Here is a 27,957-nt window from a genome sequence, read left to right as displayed (position 1 = left end):
CTCGCCCGCCCGGCGCGGTCCCATCGCGTCACCGAGCCGAGCTGCGGGGCGCAGGCGCGGCGCGGTGTCCCCGGTGGCGGCGGGGCGGGCACCGGGCGGCGGCGGCTGCGGCGCGGACATGGCGCTGTCGCTGGGCGAGGGCGGCGGCGGGAGCCGGCTGCGGCGGCAGCTGGAGTCGGGCGGCTTCGCGGCGGGGGAGTACGTGAAGCAGCTGTCGCAGCAGTCGGACGGGGACCGGGACCTACAGGAGCACCGGCAGCGCATCCAGGCGCTGAGCGAGGAGACCGCGCAGAGCCTGAAGCGGAACGTCTACCAAAACTACCGGCAGTTCATCGAGACGGCGCGGGAGATCAGCTACCTGGAGAGCGAGATGTACCAGCTCAGCCACATCCTCACCGAGCAGAAGGGCATCATGGAGGCCGTCACCCAGGCCCTGCTCCTCCAGGCCGACCGCGACGACCCCGCGCTGGGCGCCCGCCGCGCCGCCGCCGCCGACCCCTTCCTGCCGCTCTCGGCCAAGGATGCGGCGGCCAACGAGGAGGGGCGGCAGCGCACTCTCACCACCCTCCTGGAGAAGGTGGAGGGCTGCCGCGACCTCCTGCCCGAGAGCCCCGGCAAGTACCTGGTCTACAACGGCGACCTGGTGGAGTACGATGCGGACCACATGGCGCAGATCCAGCGGGTGCACGCCTTCCTCATGAACGATTGCCTGCTCGTGGCCACCGCGCTGCCCAACCGCCGCGGCGCCTACCGCTACGACGCCCTGTACCCCCTCGACGGGCTGGCCGTGGTCAACGTCAAGGACAACCCGCCTATGAAGGACATGTTCAAGCTGCTCATGTTCCCCGAGAGCCGCATCTTCCAGGCTGAGAACGCCAAGATCAAGAAGGAGTGGCTGGAGGTGCTGGAGGAGACCAAGCGCAACCGTGCCCTGAGCGAGAAGCGGCGCCTGGAGCAGGAGGCCCTGCCCCGGCCCGCCCCGACGCCCCCCGAATCCACCAACCCCTTCGACGAGGATGAGGACGAGGAGGAGGAGGATGAGCCCTCCGCTGAGGAGGAGGTTGTTGACCTCTCGCTTGAATGGATCCAGGAGCTGCCCGAGGACCTGGACGTCTGCATTGCCCAGCGGGATTTCGAGGGGGCGGTGGACCTGTTGGATAAGCTGAACGAGTACCTGGCGGACAAACCCGTGAGCCAGCCCGTCAAGGAGCTGCGGGCCAAGGTGGATGAGCGCGTCCGGCAGCTCACGGACGTTCTGGTGTTCGAGCTGTCCCCGGACCGCTCGCTGCGAGGGGGCCCGCGGGCCACCCGCCGGGCCGTGTCCCAGCTCATTCGCCTGGGCCAGTCCACCAAGGCCTGCGAGCTGTTCCTGAAGAACCGGGCGGCCGCCGTGCAGACGGCCATCCGGCAGCTGCGCATCGAGGGCGCCACGCTGCTCTACATCCACAAGCTCTGCCACGTCTTCTTCACCAGCCTCCTGGAGACGGCCAGGGAGTTCGAGACGGACTTCGCCGGCAACAACGGCTGCTACTCGGCCTTTGTGGTCTGGGCCCGCTCGTCCATGAGGATGTTTGTAGATGCCTTCAGTAAGCAAGTATTTGATAGCAAAGAGAGTTTGTCAACTGCGGCAGAGTGTGTCAAGGTAAGACAGTCCAAAGAGGGGGGTGGTGGGGCACAATAGCTGAAACAAAGGCTTCAAAGCTTTAAATTCTCTTTTCTAACTCTAGTTTAGCTGTTGACTCTTGTGTGGGTCTCCAGGGAGGTTTCCTGCGTTGAAATTCATTCGAGGTTTGTTTGGGTTTTCTCAGTTTAACAGAGGAAAGCCTTAAGGTCATAATACCTTATAATACCAAGAAAAACTCTGCCTTTATCAAGAATGCAAAATGTGTTGATTCTTAATTTGCCTTGAACTAGTAGGAGATCCTAACAATTTACATAAGCTACGTCTGAATTATTAGTACTTCAAAACTTTCTTTTTGTTTTCCAAGGCTGTCCTTAGCTACATTTTCATACTTCTTTTGTAAGATTAACTTTTTCAGGTTATGCTTTCTTTCAGCTGCTAATTGGGAGGGGAAGATTAAAAAGCCTATGTTTGAGTGGGTTATAGTGTAATTGTCCTGAGTGTTTTTGACTGACAGAGTGTATCTTTCAGTTATTAATTTCTCATTAATGAGATTCTTAAGGCATGAGAAATAAGTATGAGTAACACTTCTCAGTTTTCTGAGATAAATTCGATAAATGTGTAAGATGTAAAGGGAGCCTGCACAGTAATAACATCTCTTGCTTTTCTTCATATCCCAGGTGGCTAAAGAGCACTGCAAGCAGCTGAGCGAGATTGGGCTGGATCTCACCTTCATTATTCACGCCCTCCTGGTAAAGGATATCAAAGGTGCTTTACAGAGCTACAAGGATATCATCATCGAGGCCACCAAGCACCGCAACTCTGAGGAGATGTGGAGAAAGATGAACCTGATGACTCCAGAGGCACTGGGGAAGCTCAGGGAGGAGATGAGGAGCTGTGGTGTGGGCAATTTTGACCAATACACGGGTGATGACTGCTGGGTGAACCTCAGTTACACTGTAGTAGCTTTCACTAAGCAGACTATGGCCTTCTTGGAGGAAGCATTAAAGCTTTATTTTCCAGAGCTGCACATGGTTCTTTTGGAGAGTCTGGTGGAAATCATCCTGGTGGCTGTCCAGCACGTCGATTACAGTTTACGGTGTGAACAGGACCCTGAGAAAAAAGCATTCATTAGGCAGAATGCCTCTTTCCTGTATGAAACTGTCCTTCCTGTTGTGGAAAAAAGGTTTGAGGAAGGAGTTGGAAAGCCAGCCAAGCAGCTACAGGATCTGAGAAATGCCTCAAGACTGATGCGTGTAAATCCGGAAAGTACCACCTCTGTGGTGTGAAGTGAACCTAAGTGTTCCTGGTGGAACAGTTGGTGGCAGCACTTACTGAAGATGTTGTACATTGAACAGATGAACTAAACAGGGGTTTTTAGAGTCCCTGAAAGATGCAGAACTCTTATCTGCTGCATTCCAGAAGCTGGAGACTTTGAATCAATGCCTGCAAGCATGCAATGCTTTACTTGGTGGATGGGGTGTAGGGAAGTGAGAAGGTGGAGGTCACAATGTCCTTGAACAGCATATTCTGTATGAAGGGCTTGTGTAGTATTTATGACTTGGGAAATAACTGTAATACACAAATTTTGGCCAATTGTTTGTGAAAGTCTTGCCTACATATACAGCAGATGGCAGGAAAAGATCAATTCTCATCATGTCTCTGTAGCAATTCTATTTTGAGGCAGTGTTCTGGTAGGAGGGGAAGTGCTGAAGCATTCCCAGGGTGTGGTATTCAGTGAGGCACATCCACCATCCAGATGTGACTCAGCACTGCAGATAAATGACATGGGTTTGCACAATGTGATTTTTGTGGTAGAAATGCAGACTTTTATTTAACATTGAGATTATCTTCATTCATTTTGGAGGCAGATTGAAATAAAAATATTTTTTAGTATAGGTTCTGGTGTTTGGGTGAAGGGGCTTCTTCTGTTTAATAAGCTGGCCTGTCAGCCTGCTAAGTTATAGCTGTCTGAAAACAAGCCTGCTGTCAGAACCATTTGTTCCCTTCAAGACAAGTGAGAATAAATTGCTTCTCTTCCTCTTTGTGTTCTTCTTCCATGTTTTCTCCTGGACCTAATTGGGATCATGTCCATTTAGTGAAGTGTGCACTGTTGCTTGAGGTGCTGTCACAAATGCATTATGGGTCGTTGTCTCCTGGTTGGAACCGTAACAAAGAGACATAAATGCTCTTGAGACATGCAGGGCAGGGAGAGGGACTGAAGGGACTGTTTTATTAGGAAGAGATTGAATGCTAGTTTTGCTGTACAGAAGCAGCACCTGTTGAAGAGACTGTGAGGCTTTTTGTAAGAGATGTGAACTTTGAAATATACACTATCTCCTGCAGCAACTAGCATAATTTCCTATAATACAGCAATAAGCAAGAACAACGATCTTTTTTGCAGAAATCACAAGGATTTGGTTGGCAGATTTAATGTTGATGGGAAAAGTTTATACACCTGCTCTGATTGAGTGGTGTTGGCTGTCTTGTGCAGTATGTGTCTGTGAAAGTAAAATAAGCCAAGTCTTGTGTCAAGACTGGCTTTGGAAAGCTGTCAGCTTCAACTTCTAAGCTGTGCAAACTTCTTCCGCTTCTGTGCAAACTTTCTTAGTTGTGAGAAAATCATGTTACAGCTAAGGAACCTTGTATTAGGCCCGCAAAAAGTGTCCTTAACTGGAATAACTAAATCTCCTATTCCTATAATGCTTTCAAATTAAAGCTTTTGCAGTTTGTATCATAGTAATGGATGCCTTGTGACTGCCTGAACAAACAAAAGGTATCACTAGTAAAACATTCGGTGTAACTATTACACAGAAGCTTCTTAATTTCTCCCTATTTTCATAGTGCTAGTGCAATGCAGTTTTCACTTCAGTGGCTGGGTTTTGTTCTCTTGCTCTTTGGATGCCTTTTGAACTGTCAGGTTTTGTAAAATATCCTATTGTCTCTGCTCACTTGTTTTTCAGTATTTGGGCCTTTTGCTAGCAATTCACAAAAGAACTCGTACAAAATGTTTTTAAAGGGTAACTTCTTGCTCCCAGCTTACATTGATTGAAAACCAGTGAAATAGCTCTACTTTTATTTTAAGGGACAGGGACAGTGAGAGTTAGAACTTGTCTGACATGTTCTGTCAAAGAGAGAGAGAGTCCTATTGGTGTTATTTCAGTAGTGAACTGTTTTTGATATTAGAACTTAGTGAAGTATAGCAAAGTAATATAAGCTGTCATATGTTTAAAGTGGGAAAGGTGTCAACGTAATCTGAGAAGTACTTTCAAGTGAATTATAAATTAGAGCTCTCTCTTGTGTTGCGTGTTTTAGAGGAGAGGGAGAAGGGGATGGCTTTTTTTCTGTGAACACAGATATATTCCTTTTCTTTTTAACAGTAGAAGAAAGAATAAATACAGATGAGCCTTATCTTTGTGTGCATTAGCAAGAGAAGGGTTAGATCGGGAACTCTAGACTGATTATTGTGATGCTTGGGGATTTTATGCAAGAAGCTGAATTGTAGTTTCCCAGTTCCCAAGCATTAACATGAGGCTGAAAAGGAGGAGAGCCGTGTTCATGCTTCTATTGTGAGCTGGTGTAGCACAGCTCACCCTCATCAGAGGATGAAATGTAGAACGTAATTCTGCCACATGCTCTGTTATGCCTCTGTCACTGCGCCCTTCATCAATCTGTTTATGGCACACTGAGCCTTCTTTTGTCTCTGCTGTCATCCATGGAGCAGTGGGGCTTACACTGGTGTTGGTTTTAATGCATCAAGGTATCTGGCTTTTCATGTGGGTCATCAAACATGTTCTTGTGCCTGTCACAATTCAAACAGGTTTGGGTTTGTACAAACTGCTACAAGTGACTTTGATATTTTGTAACTTGTGAATCTATTAAAGTCATAATTAAAGAAAAACAGTAACATAAAGAAAATAATATGGAATTAAACTCAACGCTCTTTTATACAAACGTACTTAACAGAGAAAGATCAGTGTATGCTGAGTCATAGTTCAATAAATTTCAGTTTTGGAATGGCACTTTCCTTTTCCTGAGCTGTACACTTGTGGTTGTAGTGTTCGAGTTGGGATTTGCAGTAACTGCTGAATGATATGATAACAGTTCTGCTGATTTGAGAAAGAACTAATATTGGGGGTTTTTTGAAACAACTGCGTATAAAATCTGGTTTCCTTTAGCTGCTGTGACAAAATTGTGTAAAATTATTTTTTTAAATTCAGATAAATTTATGTATTAGAATTTAATGCAATAACTTTTCTGAACAGTGAAGACCATGCACTAAAACTTTTGGACATACATCACTAGTGGTGTATTTGTTTTGATCATCAGAAAGAGGATGTTGATTTGAAGTTGGACTTCCTGTGAAGTCAGAGAGCTTCAGGTCAGTCCCTTGTGAGGTAGAGGTGAGCAGCAGTGAGATGAAAGCCAAGTGATGTCACTTCAGTTGTGTTCTTAAAAAGTCACTTCAGCCAGGTGATGCTGGAAGAAAATGTTTCTGGCATAGAGAAGAGGGTGTACTCTTGTCTGATGGGACTTGGAGTGTATGTGTGATGGATTATTAACTCCGGGGCAGTGTAATGCTAAAGGTTTATCTTCTAGGCTTTTTAGTGTCGAGTCCATCCGTTCTTACCTTGGGTGCTGAATGTGTAGTACAGCCTGTCCCCTCACTAGGTGGAGCTTTGTGCACTGAAATCGCAGCAGGCTGCGAGCAGGCACAGGCATGGAAGCTGTGCTGCCCTGCCGTGTGGCTTGGCAGGTTTTGGGTAGCATGCTGAGGGAAGAAGATGCTGCAGAGAATGATCCAGATGTTACGTTCAGGTCTTTTTCATTCCTTGGTAGTGGTTGTGTTCTGCATTCCTGATTCTTCTACTGTTTGTTGTTTTAGTTCTCCATGTTTTCCTGAGGTGTTCTGTACTGTTGGCAGGTGTCCTTCAGAGTATCTCTGCTTTTCTTTAAGGTAGATACCAACATGTGACTTGTGTTCTGCCTGAAAAACACTGCTACGCTTCAAGCCCCTGCAGAGATGTGAAAAGCTGCTTGTCCCAGCTGCAGTTTTATGTCTCATGTAAGATGTTCAGATCAGTGACTTCTCAAAGTCAAGTTTGTTTGACCTCTGGTCATTTTACTTCAATATTGGACTGAAATTCCTGTGTAGGTTTATGTTCATGGTGCAGATTTGCACTCCAGCACAGTAACACAGAAGGTCCCCACTGCCTATCATTATAGCTTAGACACTCTTCGTATTCTCTTTGCTCCCCAGCTGTTTCAATTTAACTGGGTTACCTTTTACTTAAAAATATAGTTTTGCAGACTCTTCAGTGTATTTTCTCTGATGTAAATCAAATCTGGCATGGGGCTTATCTGTCAAGCAGCTCTGTGACCATAGACATCTTTTTCCTCATAGGTTAAGGAGTTGTGATATACCTTCAATCTCTACAAAGTCTGAGGGGTAGTGGAGAGAGAAACACTTCAAACTGTGGGGAAAATAGATTTTTGTCATTTACCTCTTCAACCTTGGAGATGCTTGGATTGATGATGTTTTCAAGTTATTTTTAAAAGATAAATTAAAAGCATTACAGCTCTTCATCTAATTGCACCAAGACACACAGTCCTCTGTCCTCTCAGAAACTGATCCACACGAAATCAAAAGTCTCATGAAGGGAAGAGAAAGTTAGCCAAATCCATTGTGGTGCAAGGCAAGTGAATCTAAACAATTTTGCAAACTTTGGCAAAATTAAGATCTGGGCTTCAGACATTCTCCAGACTGACTGGGATGAGGGAACATTTTGCCTCAGACTCCTCCAGATTTCTGGACTTTGATTTCTCTGGGCTTTAGTAACAGTAACCTACTGTTACTAAAAATCACAATTCACAAACAACAATCTGTGCCAATCAGACTAATGTGTTTTGCTTTGTTTTGTTTTAATTATAGCTTTGCAGCACTGCTGCAGTCTGGGGGTTTCTGCTATGTTAATTTTTGAAACTCAGTATTCACAATAGGAAGAAGTCCAGCTTCCAGCCCCAGCTCCTGCAGGATGGGATTGTCAGGAGAATACTTGAAGCTCTGCAGAGAATCTTTCCTTCCTTCCTCAGGATTCAGTGAATTTTTCTCAAAATGCAGATCTCTGATAAGCAGCTTCTGCTCTGTTTTATTTCCCTCACTAACAATTGGCAGGATTGTTTGTTTTCCCACTCCACAATATAACCTCTCCAGGAGGGGTGCCAGACTCGGTTTGTGGAGGAAGGATATCAAACAATGTTGAGTTACAGTCTGTACATCTGTCCTAGCACAATTCAGGCTATATAACTCCCTCTCTGCTCCTGCCATTGACAAAGCTGATGGGGAGGAGGGGGATTGGGTGGCTTGCAAAGAAAGATCTGTAATCTTTGTCCCTCTGACTTCCACCCAGTAAGGCGCTTAAACACACACTGAAGATGAATTTTGAGAGCCCACTTCTATAGTCAGAGGCAATTAGATCCTAAAGTGCTTTCATGAGTGGAGGATCAGTAAATATGAAATTTGGAAAAACAATTGGCAAAGAAGGGATGGGAGAGTAGCACCAGAGCAACAGTGCCACATGAGCAAAGAAAATGTGTGTTTCTGGGACATCTCAGCTCTAGTGTGACAAATAGTGGTTCCAAACAAAGCCTGCCCCTTCTTCGGTAGGAGCAGTAGGCTCCATAAATCATCAGTGCTGCAACTTCCCAGGAGGCAGCAATAACAGTGTTGGACACGCTAAAATAAAGTCACTTCATCTGAGAGTGTAATGGGTGACACCACATTAGAGTGAAGGAAATGCCCTCGGGAAAACAGCGACACTTAAGGAAGGGGGCACATCGAGGCTGGATCATCTGCTGCTCTGAGACGTGGCTCCACCTGAGCCCCACACCAGTGCTGGCTGGCATTGTCCCAGCCTCCTGACACGCAACACCCTCCCTCATCTTGCCCAACTCCAGAACCTCCCGTGGTGAGCATTTTCCTCCTGCTGTCCACTGGCCTGAAATCCCTGCTGGCAGGATTACCCCATCTTGTTTGCTTGGTGACAAGAGATGTGTGCAGGAAACAGAAGGCCCCGGAAGCTTCACAGCAGACAGCCCCTCTCCTGGTGTGCCTCTAATCAGTCACTATTTTTTGTCATCCACTGAAGTTTATTACCATCTAAATAGCCTTTCAGCCTGAGAGGTCCTGGGGGGTTTCTGCCTCTGCTGCCTCATGCCCTGTGAAATTAATTCCTGTAAGAGCATGTCCTCACAGGAAAGTGGTAAGAGCTCAACTAAGCTGGTTTAGAAACTGTTTTAAATCCCCACAAGTCCTTCTATGGCCCTTTCGTTTGGACTAGAGCACTTTCTAAGTACTCAGCTTGGGGTAAAATATGCTTAGACAGGAAAGTGTTTATTTCCAGCCAAAATTGCTGCACTGAATCCTGCTGTCTGGGGCAATGTTTTTGAGTACTATGAGCAAATTCCATATTTAACTCAGCATGCGTTTTTAGGCCGTGAAGATTTAAGGGCCAGACTGCAAATGCCTTTAATCAGGAAGCAATTAATTGCACAGATTTCCTCCTTGCAGCCAGTGTAGCACTCAACCAGGTAATACTCCCTATGAGGCAGTGGCTCATGCCTGCACACAACTTTTATTACTGCATATCTCTGCTAATTAGTGCCTGTTGGATGGTAGGCCAGGCTGCTACAGAGGGTTCAGATAAAGGGTATGATCAGTTAAGACAATCTAAAGATAGCTTTAAGAAAGAAATCAAATGGTTTGCATTCCTGATGAGCTTTTAAAAAATATTATTACTATTATTCTTATTTTTCCTGAAGAAAACTTGCAAGAAGGATTGATACTTTTGATGGAAGTCCAGGACCTGGTTTTGACTTCAAGAGTTGTTCCAAGTAACTTGTAGTCAAGCACACTCAACTGGAGCTTTTTCCAGAGCCCTGTGATGCTCACCCAAGACCAACCCCAAGCAGAAAACACCTAGTTTGTACCTCTTGACCTCACCTTCAGGCAAAGAATCACAGTCCTGGTCCTCCATCAAAAATGATGCTTGGCTTCGCTTGGAGAGGACTATGGGGAGCTGGGGGACATGTTTGGCCCTCATTGGCAGTCCCTGGGGCAGAACACACACAATGTCTCACAAAGCAGGAGGGTAAGGCTTAGCTGCCCCTCTGCCCCACATTCAGGCCAGGGCCACTGCTCCACCTGCTAATGCTGACACCAGCCTTGCTCACTCTCTCAAACACAAGTCTCACATCCTTCCTGTCCTACATGCTGGCTATAAAGAACAAATTCCCTCATTATGCTATTATTAGAATTTACTAGCAGAAGCCTTCCTCTCTGCACACACAACTCTTCATGTTTGACTGTTATAATTGCATTTTCTAAGTTATAAATAACACGTTAGCCTGGTTTATGTGTTCATGCAAGTCAGGCTATAAACTGGCAGATGAATGAAATTAACTGTCTCCAGAATTCACATTCCTGTCACTTATTCAATTATTTGATCAACGTAATTGCTCAGAGCAACAGCTAATTGGAAAATTACATGCATTTACCCTCTCTATAGAGGAAGAGAGGCTTATCAGGTATTTTACTGCAGGCACTTTCATTACTTCCAATATTCTGGAAGAAACAAGGGTTTTAAATGAGCCAGACCCAAACATACAAGGCTTGTTTTTTAGCCAGATGCTTCCCCATCCTTAAAATAGCTCCAGTATTTTGCAGTGCAAGGGTTTGAACACGCCTATACTGCAGCACACATAGGTATCTTGGCACTCATGTATGCGAGCTGCAAGCCAAGCTTGCCTGCAGCACAAAATGTGTTCCTGCTCTGTGTATTCTGTATTCATGCTGGTGCTGCAGCTATATGTGTTTGGTTCTTTCTGTGACAGACTCCCATCCCTGGGTGCTGATGCAGAGAATATCGGTTGGCTGAGGCTTGGCTGTCAGGAGTAGGAAAGGCAGAAAGTGATTTCTTTTGTGTTGCTGGTGTAGAAAAGACTGTAAATTCCCACCTTGTCAGTTCCTACATCATAGTTACAGCTTGAAACACCAGTACCTTTCAAATGACTTTTCTGTCCCTCACCTTGCCCAGATATCCTGGTTAACATTCTGAGTTTGTTATTAAATTTTCTTATTAAATTAAAATCTAAGAAAGGGGTGCTGGAACACAGTGGGGAGAGATAGAAAGAATCAGAGGGTAGGAGGTTCAAATCCTAAACTGGTCCCTCTTTCCATTATTAGCTTTAGCATTGTCTGGAGTTGGAATATTTCATTTGTTTAAATAAGAGACAGGCAAGCATTTTCCCAAGCTGTATGGAAGGGGAGGAAGCTCATCTATCAATGCCAACAGTTTGCAGCCTATTGTCTGCAGGCCCTGAGGGTTATCTGTTGGGGAAAGGGAGCTAAAAAGATCAACCCTGTTGCCCGTCACCTTAAATTTGCGACAGATGGTCTGCACCTCTGTTGGTAAATATTGGGGTCTGCAAAATAAAAATTGGGTAAAAACCAGGGTGTTTTCTTCCTGCTGTTCATGAGCAGTTCAAGAATCAGGTTTTGTGTGCTTGAAAAAAAAGCTCCAGAAGTATGTGTCCCAGTTGTCCCTGGGAGAAGGAAATTTAGATTCATTAAGTACCTAGAAGCAGAATTTTGTTGTGGTGCTTAGTAGGATTGCTGTGCAGTTTGGACAAGAGGGATGCTGAGGGCATCAAGTGCCATTTCTGCGCACAGCTCTGCGACACACACGGCCACAGCAAGCTGCAAACAAGGATGATGCCAAAGTTTGGGGTCCTGTGACTCCAGACAGTGGAAAACTGGCCTCAGAGTGCAAAGCTGTGATCTCTAAGCTGTGGCTAATGGAATAAATCAGTAACCTGATGGCTCCACGGGACACCGCACATGGGGCATTGCAGGCTCCTGTTTTCAGTTCAAGGCACAAAGGGCAAAAACCTCACCAAGATATTCCGGGTATCCCTGTGAACTCCGGCTGCTGCTACGGCTAAGGCAGGGCACGGGCGTGCAGGGAAGTGGCCGCTCCAGGGCGCTAAGGCAGCAGGGCCAGCAGAGGGAGCCCGCCACTGCCGCATCCCGGCATCGCCCCAGCCCCGCGCCCAGCCCAGCGCAGCAGCTCCTCATCTCCCGCAGCCCGCACCTTTCCCAGCCCAGCACGCAGCCTCGCAGCCCTGCAGAGCCTCTGACAGTCCCTCCGCAGTTCTTCAGCCCCTCCACTCAGCAGCCCTGTCGCCTCGGATCCCACAGCCCTCCAGCCCAACACTTCCCTGTGCCCAGCAGCCAGAAGCCTTATGCCTCCCCAGTTCGGCGTCCCGGCAGTCCCACAACCGAGCACAACGGCAGACCTGCATACAAATGTCCATTTCTGTAGCCCTGCAGACCCGCAGCATACTACCAAGCCCCAAATTCCCAAATGCCCGAATTTCAGCATCCCCACATCCCAGCATCTCCGCATCCCAGGAGCCCTGTAGCGCCTACCACGCGTGCCCGCAGCCCATCATCCAGCACAGCACCCAGGCTGTAAAGCAGCCCCAGAGCTGCACAGCTCCATGAGCCCCAGAGCCAGCAGCTCGGCCCCGGCAGCTCCGCATCCCAGCCCAGGGCACACAGCAGACGCAGTTGGCACATGGGTCTAGGCTTTATTGTGGCTTCTGCCCTCAGGTACAATGACAACTGTGATTAGAGGTGGCTGTAGTTATATATTGGGGTTTTTGCCAGAGGCCCTGCTATTAACTGTATTGACAGAGATGCTATTTCCTGGAAGCTGGATAAATCCTTCTGATGCGATTTTGCCACAGCCTGAGCCTGAGGAGGCAGCTTTACACGTGTGCTGGATGCAGCCAGCACTACCGATGCACTCCGGGTCCCACAGCTCTGCAGGGCTGGAGGCAGGCATGCAACATGGGAAAGGCAGGCAGCAGCTGCCTCTGCAACTTCTTGGCTCCAATACTACAGCTGGTACTTCATTATGAGCTTTGCCTGCACAGTCCCTCCCTATGCACAGGAACAGATTTTTCTGCAGGATTTTGGCACTGGAAATGATCACTGCTTTTGTTACACTGGGACATTCATCCTGCCAACTGTGAATCAACATGATTTCACTTTTGCAATGGAAAAATTCAATAAATGTACACAGAAAAATTATTCTCCTCCAGTTCTTGTCCAGTCCTGTCTACTTTGTGGTCCTGCTGAACCTCATGCTAGCAGCCCTGTACAGAAGGGTGGTAGCATGATCAATCTGGTGGAGTACTCCCTACCTGGCTGACTTACAGCAAAGCCTTGCTATTATATCCAAAGCCATAGTACAGGTGTGCTTCTCCTCTGTGAACATATTCCAGAGGCACATGTGGGCTGTCTTAGCTGGAATTGCATCCTATTTTTTATTCAGGCACAAAGTATCTGGTTACCATTTTCAGCCAAGAGAAGGTGCTTGAAATGGAAAAAGTAAAGTCACAAAATGGGATAGAAAACAAAGCCGTGGAAAATATTTGCAGGCAAACAATAAAATGCAGTTTGAATCAATGGTAGTATTAAATTTCCGTGCTTTCAAGATTTTTTATTATTATCATTACTTAAAAGTAAAATTATTTAAATTGTAGAAGACATTTGAATAAAGAAAACATTATTCTAAATGTCAACAATGGAAAAAGGGATGCTTTGATATTCGTAATTTTTTCCTTATTACTTTTATTTGAGAGATGTATTTGGTATGTTTTCTTTTGTAGGTCTCATAAGAAAAACAATAGTTTAAAGGAATCAGAATTTTTCAATTAGAAACATTTTGCTGTAAACTCCTATCTGGAAGAAAGCTGGAAATAGTTACTGTGAAAAATCTAGCAGGAATCTTTTGGTTCCAGATGTGTTATTCTGCTTCCCCTGGTATGACAGAGGTACTTAAAATGAAAGTTCAAAGATGCAGTGCCGTTTCAACTAACTACATATTTCCTGATATTTGTGCCTGTCAGCACAGGGGTGGTTAGACTGCTATTTATAAATCTAAGCTTAATTCATTCTCATACCACAGGGAGCAATCAAAACCCCAGTGATTCCAAGGGAGAAATCAGGGCCAGTGGTACAAGAGACTTTTTCCTAATTTATTTCTGTGTTGTGTTCAGAAGATACAGATAGCAAACACAGTCAATCCCAGCCCTTCTCTGCTGAGTCAGAGTCAGCTTCTTAGGTCTTATGGATCTCACATCCGTAAGGCAGGATGGTCTTGTGGCTGAGGATATGGACTGTGAGTCAGAATAGTTTATTAATGAAAAAAAATTGTTCCTTTCAGTTATTATCAGATCATTCTCTAACCAGCAAAATTGCCTTTAGAAAATTTAAACTGTAGGCATTTTAATGACAAAAGGGCTAAAAAAAGAAGTCCAATTGACATTTGATCATTTCTGCATCAACATTACATTTATCCTTAGCCAGCTGTTCTGGAAGGAAATGGACAAGCACCAAGGTAAAATACCAGAAATATCCTGATTTGCGTTTTAGGCTTGCCAAACTCCCGTTGATTAAGCTGGGAATGTTGATTAAGGACCTCAAGCTGTGACCCTCAACAATTCAGTCAGGTTACTCCTGCTGCTTAGCAAGGCTTGAGTTAAATTGGAAAGCAGGATAGAGTGTCAGTGACTTTATCAGCTCTGAGCAGTGTGTTTCTATGCAGATAACCTGCAATACCTCCCTGCTCAGCCCCAGAGTGTTACAGAGGATTCAATAGGTTGTCTGTCTGCTGGTAGGAGATATTAAGGTCCTTCAGAAAAAAAACCCTAAAAACCGATCTTTCTTTGGACCGATCCTCTGGAAATCAGTCATTCAGCCAGTAGAGTTAACGATCAGTTGGTGGGTTAATAGCCAAACATGAAGTCAAAGATGATTAAAGCTTAAAAAAAATTAACCACTCAGTGACTGTAGTCAAAGACAGTATTCAGGGTTTTTTTGATGGTTCCTTCTTTGTCTAGGCTCCCACAGAGGCCGACAAGGGATAGTTTAACTTGTCAAGGCAATAGCACCATAGCGACAAAACCCTAAGAAGCCCATCAGTTTGCTGCACAGGACCTGTTTTGCATACCAGGCCTTTGATCTTTAAGCGTATTTAGCATTGCCATTTTTTTAATGAGTGTGGTGAGGAGGTAAAATGGGTCCCTTGCTTAAGTAGGACAATTTATTATTGTCACTTAGCTTGTGAAGGACAAACCATGCAGAAGAGCTCCAGTCAGGGGAGAGAGGCCTTGAACGCAAGAATATTTACGCTTCAGTTAACAGGGAAGCAAGCTGCATGGGGGTTTGCAGAATCCAGTTCCCACTGCATTGGGAAAAAATAACATGTTTTTATTTCTTCACCTTCAATTAATGCTTCCTCAGTTTACTGACAAAATAAATTTTAATTATTTACTAACAAAGATAGGGTTTTCCCCTTCTGCTTCAAGCTATAGCAATAAGGTTGTGGGGGAAATGTTGACTGAATAACCCATGGTGCCACTAGCTGCTGTGCAAAGGAATTTACACCAATTTCGAAGGTACTAGCTGAGCCTGTCAATCCAACAGGGAAGGAAAGAGAAACCACTGCAAAGCAAATGGAGATTTTTCCAGTGAGACCATAGAGAGGATGCTGTGATACAGGTAAATGATATAGCTAAGAACAGCTACTTTCAAACACAAGACCGTAAGAAACAAGTGTCATTTCTTGTTTCTGTGATCTTTCTCTGATGGAGAGCAATGTAAAATCCAGGACAGACAGCACTTAACAGCACCTGGCTCTACATCTGACAGGTCTTGATTATATCTTCTTGCAGGCAGCGGTAGCAGCACGAGACAGGCAGGGCTTTGCTCAGAACCCAACATCCACGTGTGCCTAACCCACAGAGACAAGAGGTCCCCTGGGGTAGTGCCTGGCACTGGTCAGCTGGGCACACACAAGGAAGGGACCTAAAAGGGCTCCCAGAAAGATATCTGCTCCTCTGTTTTTCAGGCTGCCCTTCAGGCACACAAAGGACAAGAGGAGCTGGTCAGAGAGGTGAAGGGAGAAAAGTGAATGGAGCAGGTGCATCTACTTCCACACACACAAACAAATGTTACAGCGAGGGAGCACTGAAACGTACCCTAGGCTTTGTCGGGCGTCCTTTCTGTTGTCAGTGAAAATCACCACGGAACCATAGCACTTGACAGTCTTTAGATTGTTTTACAAAGGTATGGTTGGAAGAGCAACGGTCAGGAAACACCACTGCATCCCAGCTACCTAGAAACAAAATGAACCGTCTCTAACCATTCCTCACAGCCCTGGGCATCTCACCTTGCTGGAGATGCCTCAGCCCCTGCAATATGGAATCGTCCACACCTCTGGAAAGTATGTTCTGCCATCTCTATTGAGCTTTCCATGCTGCAGTTTGTTACTTGCTTCCTTATTTACCTCCACATACCGTGGAGAACAGATTCTTTCCTTCCCCTTTTCTGTGGCAAAAGTGAAGAGTGTTCAGGTCCCTGTTGCTCATAAGGTCCTAAATTGCAGGGACAGACCACACTTCCCTCACCTCAATGCTGGCCAATGAGCCAGCAGCAAACAATGTACCCCAGAGCAGCCCAGGAGCAGCACTGTCCACAGCTTTCCTTTTCTGCTGCATTGCTTTTATTCCCAACCCTGAATACCTGCTGGATTTGCCTTTAGTTTTGAGTGATTTTCTGGCACTAATTCCCACCACTTAGGAGCAGCCAAAGCCCACTCCTGTATCCTCTGAGCCAAATTTGCTCCTTTACTGCCCTTCAGGAGGGCCTCCCTTCCTTTTCAAAAGGCAGCTTTCAAACCCATGGGGACTGCACCACACACACCCACACAACCCACACACACACATGTAACCAGCTCTACATTAACCAAGACCCAAGACAACCCAAAGCATGGGAACAACCAAAAAAGAGAGCCCTGTGTGGTAGTCAATACCTGGAACTAAACAGAGACATTCTACCCCTCATAATTTTTTTTGTTAATTGTTGCTCTGGACATTTTTGTTTTATCAGATGGGGAAGGACACTCGAGACCCAGCTAATTTGTGTCTCTTGTCAATGGCTCTTTGTTTTCTTTTAGCTTTTTCCCCCCCTTATTTTTCCCATGGCTCTATAATAATTTCTTTGTTCTCTTTGGTAAACTGACCACTCAGAGCATTACATCCCTGTCTTAAACCTGGCTGCAGTACTGTTCACAACAGCAGCAGCAGCAGCATCTGCTGGGGGGGCAGTGATGCGTGGCCACTGAGGCTCCCTTTGCCAGGCACTGCACAAAAAATCACACTACCTGCATTGACCAAACCCAGCTCTGCAGTGACCAGAGAGACTGAACTGCAGAGGAGAATGCACATTTTTCTTACAAAACAAATAAAATGCTTTGAACTTTCCCCTTACAGGCACTTTATTGCCCTTGTTCATGGCAAGTTCCCTGTCTGTACAAGTGTAGGCTAGCAGCAAGGTACTAATAAATTAATAAAGACGAGGCAGGGTACAGGCCCAGACAGTTGCCCATACAGCTAAATGGTTGGCATTGTCCTTGCATGAGTTTGTCCCAGACCAAGCAAATACTCCTGCAGCCAACGCCTAGGCATGTTTCATGAGCCAGGGTGGTTCTCAGCAGGTGGTTTGGGTACATCTCTCCTGCTCTGGGGGACAGGAGCTTGTCTTCCTGGGAATGGCTGGGCATGCCAATGGGTCTTGGGAGTGGAATACACTTACCAGCCTGTTTTATTATTTTATGTGGCTGTAGACTTGGTGTCTGAGCAGTGCACAGCTTTTAATGGATTGATTCACCCCAGCATCCCTGTGGAGCAGGGAAGTACTGTTAAGCCCCTGGGTCTGAGGGCAGGAGCAGACTCATGGAAACACTAAAAAGGGGTACATGGCTCCAGAGAAGCCTCCAAGTCCCACAGCCCTCTTGATTCTTAAGCTTCTGCCCCAGCCCCAGGGCTTGAAGCTGGTGAGGATGAGCCAGCCATGGAGATGTGTCCCTGGTCTGGTGGGGATACTGAGCTGCCCAGGACCACATGGGGCAATACAGGGGCCACCTTCTTTTGAGCTCTGCAGCTGAGATGAAACCCATCCTAGTGAAGCTGGGAAGATTAAAGTATGCATCAGGCAAGTCTGGTGCAGAGAACAGGATCAGGTTTGCACTTAACTTGACCCTGTGGGACTTGCAGAAGCTTAGGCAGGGACATGGCTTCTCTACCCCATACGTTTTGACTTACTGAGACATATGAGGCCTCAGGGCCTCTCAGAGGCCACACGTCAAATCCATATGGATAGTTTTTGCAGAGGAAATTGGTGGGGTCAGGAAGAGTGGAAGCTGCTCAGTACTTTATAGACATTGCCTGAAGTTTCTCTCCTGAGAAAAACAGAAAGCAGTTCAGCACCATGGATTTTCCATTTTCTCCATTCCAATTTTTCCATTCATTTTTCCCATGCGTGTGTTAAGAGGGGGATGATCAGTCACTCAGCTACTGGGTCATCTGTCTCTCTTCTTGAATCATGTCCATCACTGTGGTGTCAGGGACTGCAAATGCAGAGGATCTGTGTGCATTAATGATGGCATCATACGAAAATGTACTGTTTTATCAACAATCCTATTTTGAGATTATTTTTATGAGTGATATCGTTACTTTCATACCTGAACTTAAGATTATTTTTATGAGTCATATCATTACTTTGATACCTGAACAACTGGACTTTTTGACAGAACACCTTCAGGCTTCCAGAGCCAGCTCCCAGGCACTCAGGTAATGTCCCTGCAGAGCCCTGTACACCCCACCGGTGTGCAGTGGGTGGCCATGCCCTAAGACACCCAGTTGCAGTGAGCCCAGCCCTGCCCATAACCCAGTGATGAGCTTTGCTCCAGCCAGTGGCCAGCCCAAGGCTCCGCAGGGCAGGGATGGATCCAGGGGCAAAATGGATCCAGCTTGTAAGGCTTCAGCTGTGTTTATCCCAGTCGAGTTTTTCTCCCAGCTCACCTCCCACTGACACCTGCACACCTGTGTGGAGGGAATATTTATGCCTTTCCCTGCTCCAGGGCACTGACAGCAGAGTTGCAGTCAGGGCCCATTACCCACTCAGGGTGGGGCTGCAAAACTCAGGGAGAAGGAAGCAAAACCTACTCATGGCCTTACTTTAATTGCCATTCTCCTTGCTGAGTCTTCTTCCTCAGTATCGCCTCTGGAAGGAAAGATGATTTTTTTTTTTTTGCATACAGTTGCTTAAAAGCAAAAGGAAAACTCAGCAAAATTAAAAGTACCACCACCACCACAAAAAACACCCCAAAAAACAAACCCACACAAGAAATCTGGGACTCATCCACTCTTCTGTTAATTAGCCTTAACGAAAACAATAAAGCCAGAAAGCAAAGAAAAGGCCAATGAAGGTAATTGAGCTGGGCTGCTGTAAAAGCAGGAGCTGTGGGAAACAGGGACATGGCTGCAGACATCATCACCTTGTAGAAAGCCCAGACTTTTGAGCTCTGCCTCTCCCCTGAGTCCTATTTTGCGGCAAATCATAGTAGATGGTGTAATTATCACAGCTGTGCTTTTGACTGGTTTAAGAGGTTGTACTTTCCTGACTGCCTTTGGAGCACAACAGCAGTGGCAGGCAGATTCCTGCCAGCACAGCTTGGCTAAATCCACCAAAACAAGCAAACAAGCCTTCTGGACAAACTTGCTGGGTGGTTTTTGCTGGATGCTTGTTTTCAATGACAAGTTTCTGAGGAAAACAGTAGCATTTTAAAACCTACATGTACAGCCAAGAAAGCTTGTGGACTTTTCCCTCCTCCTCTCCAGCAAATACTTTGCTGCCTCTTTTACAATGCCATTTCTATTGACGTAAAGCAAAGATAAGGAATGTTTGCCTGTACTGCCTTGCTCGGTTTTTCATGTGTGGCTTCTGGCTGATTTGCCATGTGTCCCTGCTGAGGTCTCAATCAATTTTCAACTGAAAGCGTCTGGGTTCTTGCTTGGCTTATCATGCCGACACAGCTGGCAACCCATTAATCTCTCGTTCCCAATGCCTTTACTTCAGTGGGAAAGCTCTGGTGCTTTTCAGTGGTTTGTACTTACAGCTAAAGGCTGGTGCTCAAAGCCCCTAGGTCACTTCTCCACAACTACCAGAGCTGGGAGAGGTTCAGCATTTTCGTCCTTCTTGCTCGAATACTCTCTGTCAAAGATATGGAAACCCATAAAGCAGCAGGAGAAGCAGGTTTGAAGCCAGGATCACATTATCTACCAGTAATACTTTGCCTTTGTTCACATCTTTAGTCTGAGGACTTCAAGACATCTACAAAGTACCTTCTCAAACACTGACAAAGCGAGGATCAGCTTGCACTCAACGTAAGTTTTCCTAAAGAATTTTGGGTTTTGGTACATGAATTCTATCTGCTCCGTCCCCAGCTAAGAAAGGACACTAGTCTGTCAAGGTTATCCAGCAAAATAGTCCTTGGAATTTCATTCTGTTCAGAAAACGGTTTTAAACCAGACTGATGAAAACACTATTTTGTGAAAGTAAACTATTCAGGAAGGATTTGCCTTGTAGAGACATGCTGGTAGTACTGTTTTGGCAACTCTTTGCTTCAAAATCCAGCTCCAATGAATTGCAATTTCTTGGGCCTGGCCTCATATGCTAATGAGAGAGTCCCAGGAAGAGATGAGATGCTTGAAAGGGAAAGAAAACCTTATACTGTGCCTGGCTTCTGTGTCTGATGCCGTATACCTATTATGGTTGAAAAGTGCTGTCCTGAAAACATAGGAATCAAAAGTTTTCATTCTGTCCTTGAAAAGACAAATATAATACCTGTATAACTGGTTTCCAGTATCCCAAACCTGCTCACAGTTCTCTCCCAAAACAGATTTCTGGTGGGGTAGAGCATGGTGTGCTGAGAAATGCCTGCTCCTCCCCAGCTGTGGCTGCTAACAGCAGGGATGTGGGATGGACACAGCTGACTCAGCTAAGGAGATCAGGGAGGCACCTGGGAGCCTCCACATAATATAACCACCCAAGCCAGGACAGTGCTGCTTTGGATGGCAGGGTTTGCTCTGTACCAAGTGAATCCCGTTCTTTGGTTTCCTGCTTTTGTGTTACCATGCAGCACAGAAAAAGCCATGACTTTCCTCCTCTGCTAAGCTGCCCTGGAGCTGTGGATGCTTTCCTGAAATTCCTGCCCTCAAAGTCAGGCAGCTATCAGAGAAAAATATCCTGCCCACTTTCAATAAAACTAACACTTGCATTGGCTTGTTCTAAGCCTTTCAATCCCCACCAAGGACATCCTAACAACTGCTTTTGGAAAAGATCTTTAATTGTGGAAAGGGAAAAGGCTTTTCAGCAGTGGCTATGGGGTTCTTCCAAGTTTGATACCAAGAGGAAGTGGCTGGCTCCAAAAGAGATAACACTAAGTTACTTGTTGTTTTTCAGACTTTCAGAGTAACCAACTAAAAATGCATGGGACAAACTGTCTGCAAAGGCAGATCAGCACAGATGTATTGGTTGGGCCAAGCTTCTAGGAGTGGGAGTGCAGAAGCAGGCATGGGAACATCCCTGCAGAGCAGGCTGATCTCTCTGCTCTCCTCACATCCCAGCATTGTTAACAAAAGTGAAGGGTCCCGTTAGCAAGCTGTTTGGCCCTTCATACAAGAATGTGTACAGCCCAGTGAGACACCCCAAAGTGGTGGGGATGTGGTGGATTTCCCCTAGGAGTACTGATGCACTGAGCTCTGTTCACTCTGGCCGGTGACCATTTCAGCCCAGTCTGAGTATATTTTACAAGTACCATATCACTCAGTATTAGTGTCCTGGTTCTCTATGCCTAGGGAACATATGGACTGATCACTCACATTCCTGTTCCTCTCACAGTGTTTGCATTTGGGTTTAAGATGTCAAAAACCTCTCTCCTGCCTCACTTCTGACTCCCTCCCTCTGCACTTACTGCTCTGCACCATCAGCCTAGGTTGTAGCTGCCTCTTCCTGGCTCTCCAGCCAGGTCTGATCACATCATCCTCTGCCACAATCATTTGCAAAGAAGGACCTTATTCTTACACACAGCCCTGAGCCTGAAATGCAAAGAGATATCCCTGCACTTACGCTATCAGCGTAAAAGTGTCAGCATTTTTAGGCCTGGCCACTGAAGGCTCCCTGGTTCAGAAACAAGCTCTGCATCTCCTATTGTGTAGCTGGAGTCTCCCTGGCACCTCCCAGGTCTTTCTCTGCAGGCCTGGAAGACCAGACCCCTTATATCTGCTGTGCCATAAGGCGGGACATTTTGGGAAACAAACCTCAGGTCTGGAAGGCTGCTCTGGATCTTGTCTCCCCTTTTAAGCAGTCCTGAGGCTTGAAACTCTGGTAAAGTGAGGGATTTGGGTATGGTGTGCAGGTGGGGTGCATAGAGTAGGCTGATGAATTTTGGTGCACACGGACTGCTGGGGTTCATCCCCATTCAAGGACACTTTAGACATTTAACCAGTGTGAAAATAAAACAGATGTCTCACATAACCCTGTAAAGAAAACTGATAAAGGGGTTTTAGCCTGTCTAAAAAAGAAAATATCTGCTGTACAGAAAATACCTCTGAGGTAGATGACTTCAGGAATACAGATTACATCGCTGAAGACTGGGGTAGGAGTGTACATGGGGGATGCTGGACTGCAGTCCACTTGGGCTTGAAGGCCCAATGGAGATCCATCTGCCTGTGAAGTCACATGACGATGCCTATAAGTGCATGTCACCTCAGCTGCAGCATGGATTGAAGAGAGTGGTTACATCAGGGATGAGAGCAGGGCTGGAGCAGGAATCAGCAGAGGCAGCCAACAGGGCTTCTTCCCAAGAGTGCTACAACTGTCAGGAAAGCTGTGGCAGAAAATTACTCACTAGTCTGCTCTAACAGGCAAGGGAATGCATAGGAGAAAAGAAAGTTTTTACAGCTGCTGGAAAGAACCCCTAAAGAACAGAAGCATGGCAGACTAGGATTTTGACAGCTGTATTGGGAGTCCCACTGGGAAACTAGTGGGATTGTGCCAGCTAAGGAAAACTAACAAGGGGCTTCACCTGTTGGCTGACAGGCAGTCTAGCAAAGAGTACCTGTGCTGCAGACACCACACCTGTTTCCAGTGCAGGCAGCTCTGCTCTGGCTCCTCAGAGATGTGTCCAAACTGAGCTGTTGTTTCTCTGCTCAGCTCTCTCCTCCATCACTCCCTCCAGTCCCACCAGTGTGCAGCACATTATCCAAGCATGTTTTCTCTCCTCTAGCTTAGCTCTTGGACTTCCTCCCTCTCCAGGTTGTCTCTGTAAACAGGGCTCCTGCGGCAGAAACAGAAGAATAATTATAAATCCAAGTGAGCAGAAGGGCAGTGAAATGCAATATATCCAGGGCAGGGGCAGTTCCATTATTCAGATGTTTGCCAAAGCTGGTATCTTTGTTATTTTTTTTGCCAAGACATTTATCTGCCACCACCTAGGTCTTATCCAGTGTGTCCCCAGCAGTGCCCAGGTGACCTGCTGGGTCCACTGCTTGATCCCTGCTTTGAGCCTGCAGGGAGAGCCCTAGGAAGAGTTCCCAGCTCTAGTGCACCCAGAGGGGTGTGGGGCTTGTGAGGAGCAGTGAGGAGCTTACACAACAAGCTGGCAAATTGGTGACTGTCACACAAAATCAGGACATGCAGTGCTTTTCAGCATCTGTGACCTCAGATCAGCTGAAAAGGATTTTGAAAGTGAGATAAAGGGCTCACCTCCCACCGTGGGTCTCCTGCAGAGGGACTGCAGATAGGAGTCTAGGGTTAATTTGTTTTCTGAATTAACTAGGAATTTGGGAGCCTTGAAGCAATTGTGCTTTGTTTTGGTTTTGTGGGGGTTTTTTCCAGGTTTATCTCAACAACGGGTTTTGTCTGTGAGTTTTTGGTACCCTGTCCTAAATTCAATCAGAATTTAGCTGGCGGGGTGGTGAGAGTGTATTGTGTTAATAATGTGTGCTACCTACTGATACAATTCCCCAGGTAGTGAAAACTTCCCTGAAATCCATGAAAATATTACTAAAATAAAGCTCTGGCAAATATATATTTTTTTAAACTACAGATCAAATATATAAGTAGCAGTATTTTGTACTTCTCTAGCCCCTTTTCCTCACAGTTCTCATAGGACAGCCTCAAAGGCATTTCTCTAGAGTCAGAGTAGGTCAGAGCAATCCTTTATAAAAGCTGCCTTTTCTTTCCCAGATTGCTGTTCTTTCCTTGCTCTCTCCCTCCCTCCCTCCCTCCCTATTCTTCCCCTTTTTTTTTCACCAATTCACCTGCCATTGATCAGCTCAGTTGAGTCACTGGGATCCAACTCTTTGTAAAACGGATGGAGGAATCACAGACAGATGTTTTCCCAGATCTTGGGGTTGCTCTTCTTGACAAATATCAGTATCTTGGTGACAGTCCTGCAGAGCAGGCCATACCCTTCCCCTGAACAATCAGCAGTCTATCACATCATGTTCAGAACGTGCTGCCTCACTCCCTCACCTCTCTCCATGTCAAACCTTTCAAATTTCTGCAAGAAAAGAAAAAAATAAAGCTTTCATTCTCCAAGGCCAGCATCCAGTTCATATATTTTGTATCACAGGGAAAATGATAACCCAGGGTATAACAATGACCTACTTCACGTCCTGATAAAATAATTTCCTCTCTGTCATTTTTCTCAAAGAATAATATTTGACTAACACGAGCGTGTAGGATAGAGCAAGAGCTTTTCTGTGAACTGGCTGATAATGCGTCAAATTCAGCCCTGAGACAGACAACTGCCACCCTGTTGACCTATGCGGAGTTAAGCCTGTTTATCCCCCAGCTTAGAGCTCTGAAAACAATTGGGTTCAAACCTGCAAGATGTGTGCGTGTGATAGGATTGAGGCCAAAAGCTCAGAAACGGGGGCTATCTGTTACAGCATCCCTCCATCGATGCCCCCTCAGCCCACTGCCACCACGGCTGCCCAGGAGCTGCTCTGACTCGCTGCTGTGGTGCAAACAGGCACTCCCCTCTCCAAAACAACCGGTTAGCTCATCCTCTTACACAAAAGGCTACTGTATTGAGCAGGGTACATTACAGTATAGGGCAACCATGCAGCTCTGAATCCACTCACGCCCCCCTCCCCGAGCACAGAAACAATGCAGACTCTTATAGCTATCCCACTACAGCCTACTTAGCTCAATGCATCAGCTGTACTTGTCTGCTGAAGGTGTTTAAAAATGTACATGTGGCATTTTTTGCTTGCAGCACTGCATGAGGAGATTTCTCACATCATCTTTCAGTGCCGTTCAAATTGGTTGGCACGCAATGCATATTGTCCACCCTCTTGTCTCCCACCTACACGAGTTTTCCTTGTGGTTATGCATCTTTTTGTCTTAATGAGTTCTCATCATGGCATTGATTCAGGACATGAAATTGCCATTGCTGGTAAGGGGTGACGTGGCTTGCACATCCTTGTGTCCTCGGTTGGGCCATATCCTGGTGTGGTGTCAGAGATTGCAGTACATCTGCTCACCTTCTCTTTGCCAAAAATGGACAAAACGGGCAGAAATTCGTCTGCTGTCATGACTTCACCATGTCAGGACACACTGCCCAAGATGGCCAAAGCCAACCAGCTTAGTCTTTACTGTATTTACTGTCAGCATACTTACTGTATGCCGACTTCCAGCATCATATGCAATTCCACAGTACTAACAAGGTAACTGATTTATGGGATGCTGATGAGAGTAAAAGGTAGTTAAAATATAATTATAGTGCTCCTTTTATTTCTTTCCTTGTATAAATGTGGTATGAAGCTAGTCTAGTCTATTGACTTTTCTCCAGTTTTTTGTTCCCTGAGGTGGAAAGTTCCTCTGGATTTCAGGAGGTGGAAAACTACCAGCTGCTGGGCTCTGGCTGAAGGGTAACACAAATCTTGGCATGGAGATGGAGACTCCTCTTGACAGCTCTGCTCCTCAGGCACAACGGGCCTTTCTATCAAAGCTCATGTGTGAGGGAGACAACTTTCTTGGGTGCTGCCCAGAGCCTGAAGAATAAACTCTGAGGGAACTAGATCCTGAAAAACTGTATTATGGGCAATGCCTTGTCTCGTGCAGAGACACAGCTAGGCATACACTGGGAACCATGCAGAACAAAAATGAGACACTGGGCTGCAAATGTGGCTCTGGCCCCTGCACAGAGCAGTAGGGAGGAAATGCACCAGAAGTAACATTATCCAGTTTCCATGCTCCATGCAGTTCACCAGAAATTACTGAAAATGTTCCTTGTTTTATGCAGATCCTGACTACCTTCAGAGTTTCACTGAAAAGTGACTTGTTTCCAATTCAGAAGAAGGGACACAAATCTCTTTGCAATTAATCCATTTTCCTCTTGTCTCACTTTAAGGAAAAGGAGAACCTATGGCAATTTTTGGTACTGGGGTTGGCACCCGACTTTGATCAGGGGTGTGATTTGTCACCTGCATCACTCCAATACTGAGCTTATACTGTTGAAACGGCATCGCCATTTAAGATGTTACCACACCACAGATAGCTCTGAGCTCCCTCACCATTAGAGCACAGCAGCCACACAGTAACCTCAGGCCTTTCAGTGGAACACCTGCTGGGCTTAAGGCGCCTAATACTGAATTAAACACTGTGATTTTGCAGCCAGGTGGCCGTGGAGCATGCTTGCTGTAAGGCTCTGCTATGGAGGCAGCAAACTCAAGAACAAGTGTGGCAACAAGCTGCCTTGGAGGTAACCTTTCAAACAGCTGCAGCTGTTTGCAAAGCGACCCTGCAATGCACACATAATGTTTTTCCCTTTCCTGACAAGAATAAACCAAATTAGCATTATCCTGGCACAACTGCATCCATACTCTAGGGAATTAGCTGCAGTATTGTTAAAGCAATTCAGCTTTTCTAGGTAGACAGGCTATAATTACACTAAATTAAAATAGAATGCTTTTGTTCTAACTTCAGCTTCCCCACGAGAACTTGTACCAAAATAACCAAACGTATGAATTAAGCCATTTCTGTTATTTTAATATAAGCCTTGAGTGCAGGCAGGCTCCTGCTCCAGTCCTTCTACCTTGGCAGAGCTCAGCTGTCTGGATGATCTCTCAGAGGCTTCATCACAGAGGGATAAATATATGAAAGTACCCAATGGGAAAATGTTTCTTGGTTGTAGCCAGGTTCCCTGTAATGGCTCTCTCTGGGGCTAATGCCATATGTGACAGCACCATTTTTGTTCCTTTAAGGGAAGGTAATTCTGCAGGACTGGGATGTCTCACAGGAGGGTCAATGGCCCCTATGGATCTTGAGCATGAGGGTCACACTGTGCTCTGCTGGTTGCTGTGCTCCATCCCTGCCTGGCTGTGCTCCCTGCAGGGAGTGGGATGGCTGCTGAGCTGGCATGGGGCTCCAGGAGATGGTTCCACCCTACACTTTCAATTGCATACAGAGTGTTTCCAACCTGGGGTTTTTGAAGCTGCTTTCAGCCAGGGAGGACCTTGGCTTTGGCCCTGCTTCAGAATGTCCAAAATGTTGATGTGCAAAAGGGCCATCATGGCCCTATGGAGAGCCACAGTGACTCTTGCTGTGGAAGAGGCCAGGACACTTAGGAAAAGATCAGCTGTACAGAGTGCTTTTTTCCATGAGACTTGAGTCTTTGCAGGGCCTTTGGTGGTTAGACCACACCACTCCAGGGTTTAAAGGATGGGGAAGACGTCAGCTCCAGTGACCACGGGAAATATAGATGCAGCAGCTATAGCATGTGCTGTCTCACATGAGTTTCCACTGTACTGAGGGAAATGGGGAAGCAGCACTGCAGGACTCACTGGAAACTCAGTGATGCTAAAAATAGGAAACTGAAATCTCAGCTCTGCCATAGACTTATCAGCACTGATTTGGGTAAGTTCAGATACATGCACTTGCTGCCTGAGAAACAAGGCATCCCAGATTCTCCAGGTGGTGTGGTTCATTTTTGTACGGTGCTTTTAAGGTTCCCATAAGAAATGCATTAATAACGTTTCCAGTTGAGAACAGATCCAGACTATTCATCAGCCTTTGATTTTCAGTGTTTTACTGCAAAACTTTCCATGGCCAACTTACTTCAAAGGCGCTAAAAATGAAGTGCCCACTTTCCCACGGCGCACAGCTCAGCTTACCCCTCCCAAAGCGTGCAGGTGGGAGCTCACTCAGCGGCTTCCATGGCAAACACGCCGAGAGCACCCGTCGAGCCCTCAGGGCTGTCCCGCCCCGCCAAGCCGGAGGCGCTCCCCCACGGCGAGGGGAGCGCGGCCCCGCCGCGGCCGCACGGGCCCTCACGGCGGCTCCGCGGGCAGGG

At 46.3% G+C, this 27,957-nt stretch overlaps 1 protein-coding gene and 1 long non-coding RNA gene across 8 annotated transcripts; one reads left to right on the top strand and one right to left on the bottom strand.

The window, feature by feature from the left end:
- The first annotated feature begins 15 nt into the window (after positions 1-15).
- Positions 16-5,643, top strand: EXOC8 (exocyst complex component 8). Its single transcript, XM_014875132.2, has 2 exons — positions 16-1,642; positions 2,302-5,643. The coding sequence occupies exons 1-2, from the start codon at positions 119-121 to the stop codon at positions 2,908-2,910; spliced, it is 2,133 nt and encodes a 710-aa protein (XP_014730618.1). The 5' UTR covers positions 16-118; the 3' UTR covers positions 2,911-5,643.
- Positions 3,838-27,943, bottom strand: LOC148224311 (uncharacterized). Of its 7 annotated transcripts, XR_015802331.1 has the most exons (5): positions 27,779-27,943; positions 23,918-24,159; positions 19,709-22,932; positions 18,770-18,815; positions 3,838-18,634 (listed from the first exon to the last, which is right to left on the bottom strand). It is a non-coding gene; the product is annotated as an uncharacterized LOC148224311 (long non-coding RNA). The 7 variants fall into 7 exon arrangements; XR_015802329.1 differs by having other exon boundaries at positions 18,770-22,932; XR_015802332.1 differs by having other exon boundaries at positions 3,838-18,159; positions 18,770-22,932.
- Positions 27,944-27,957: the final 14 nt, after the last annotated feature.

Source organism: Sturnus vulgaris, chromosome 3 (genome assembly GCF_052056855.1).
Source record: "Sturnus vulgaris isolate bStuVul1 chromosome 3, bStuVul1.hap1, whole genome shotgun sequence".
NCBI classification, from domain to species: Eukaryota; Metazoa; Chordata; class Aves; order Passeriformes; family Sturnidae; genus Sturnus; species Sturnus vulgaris.
This window is presented reverse-complemented; position numbering and strand designations above follow the sequence as displayed.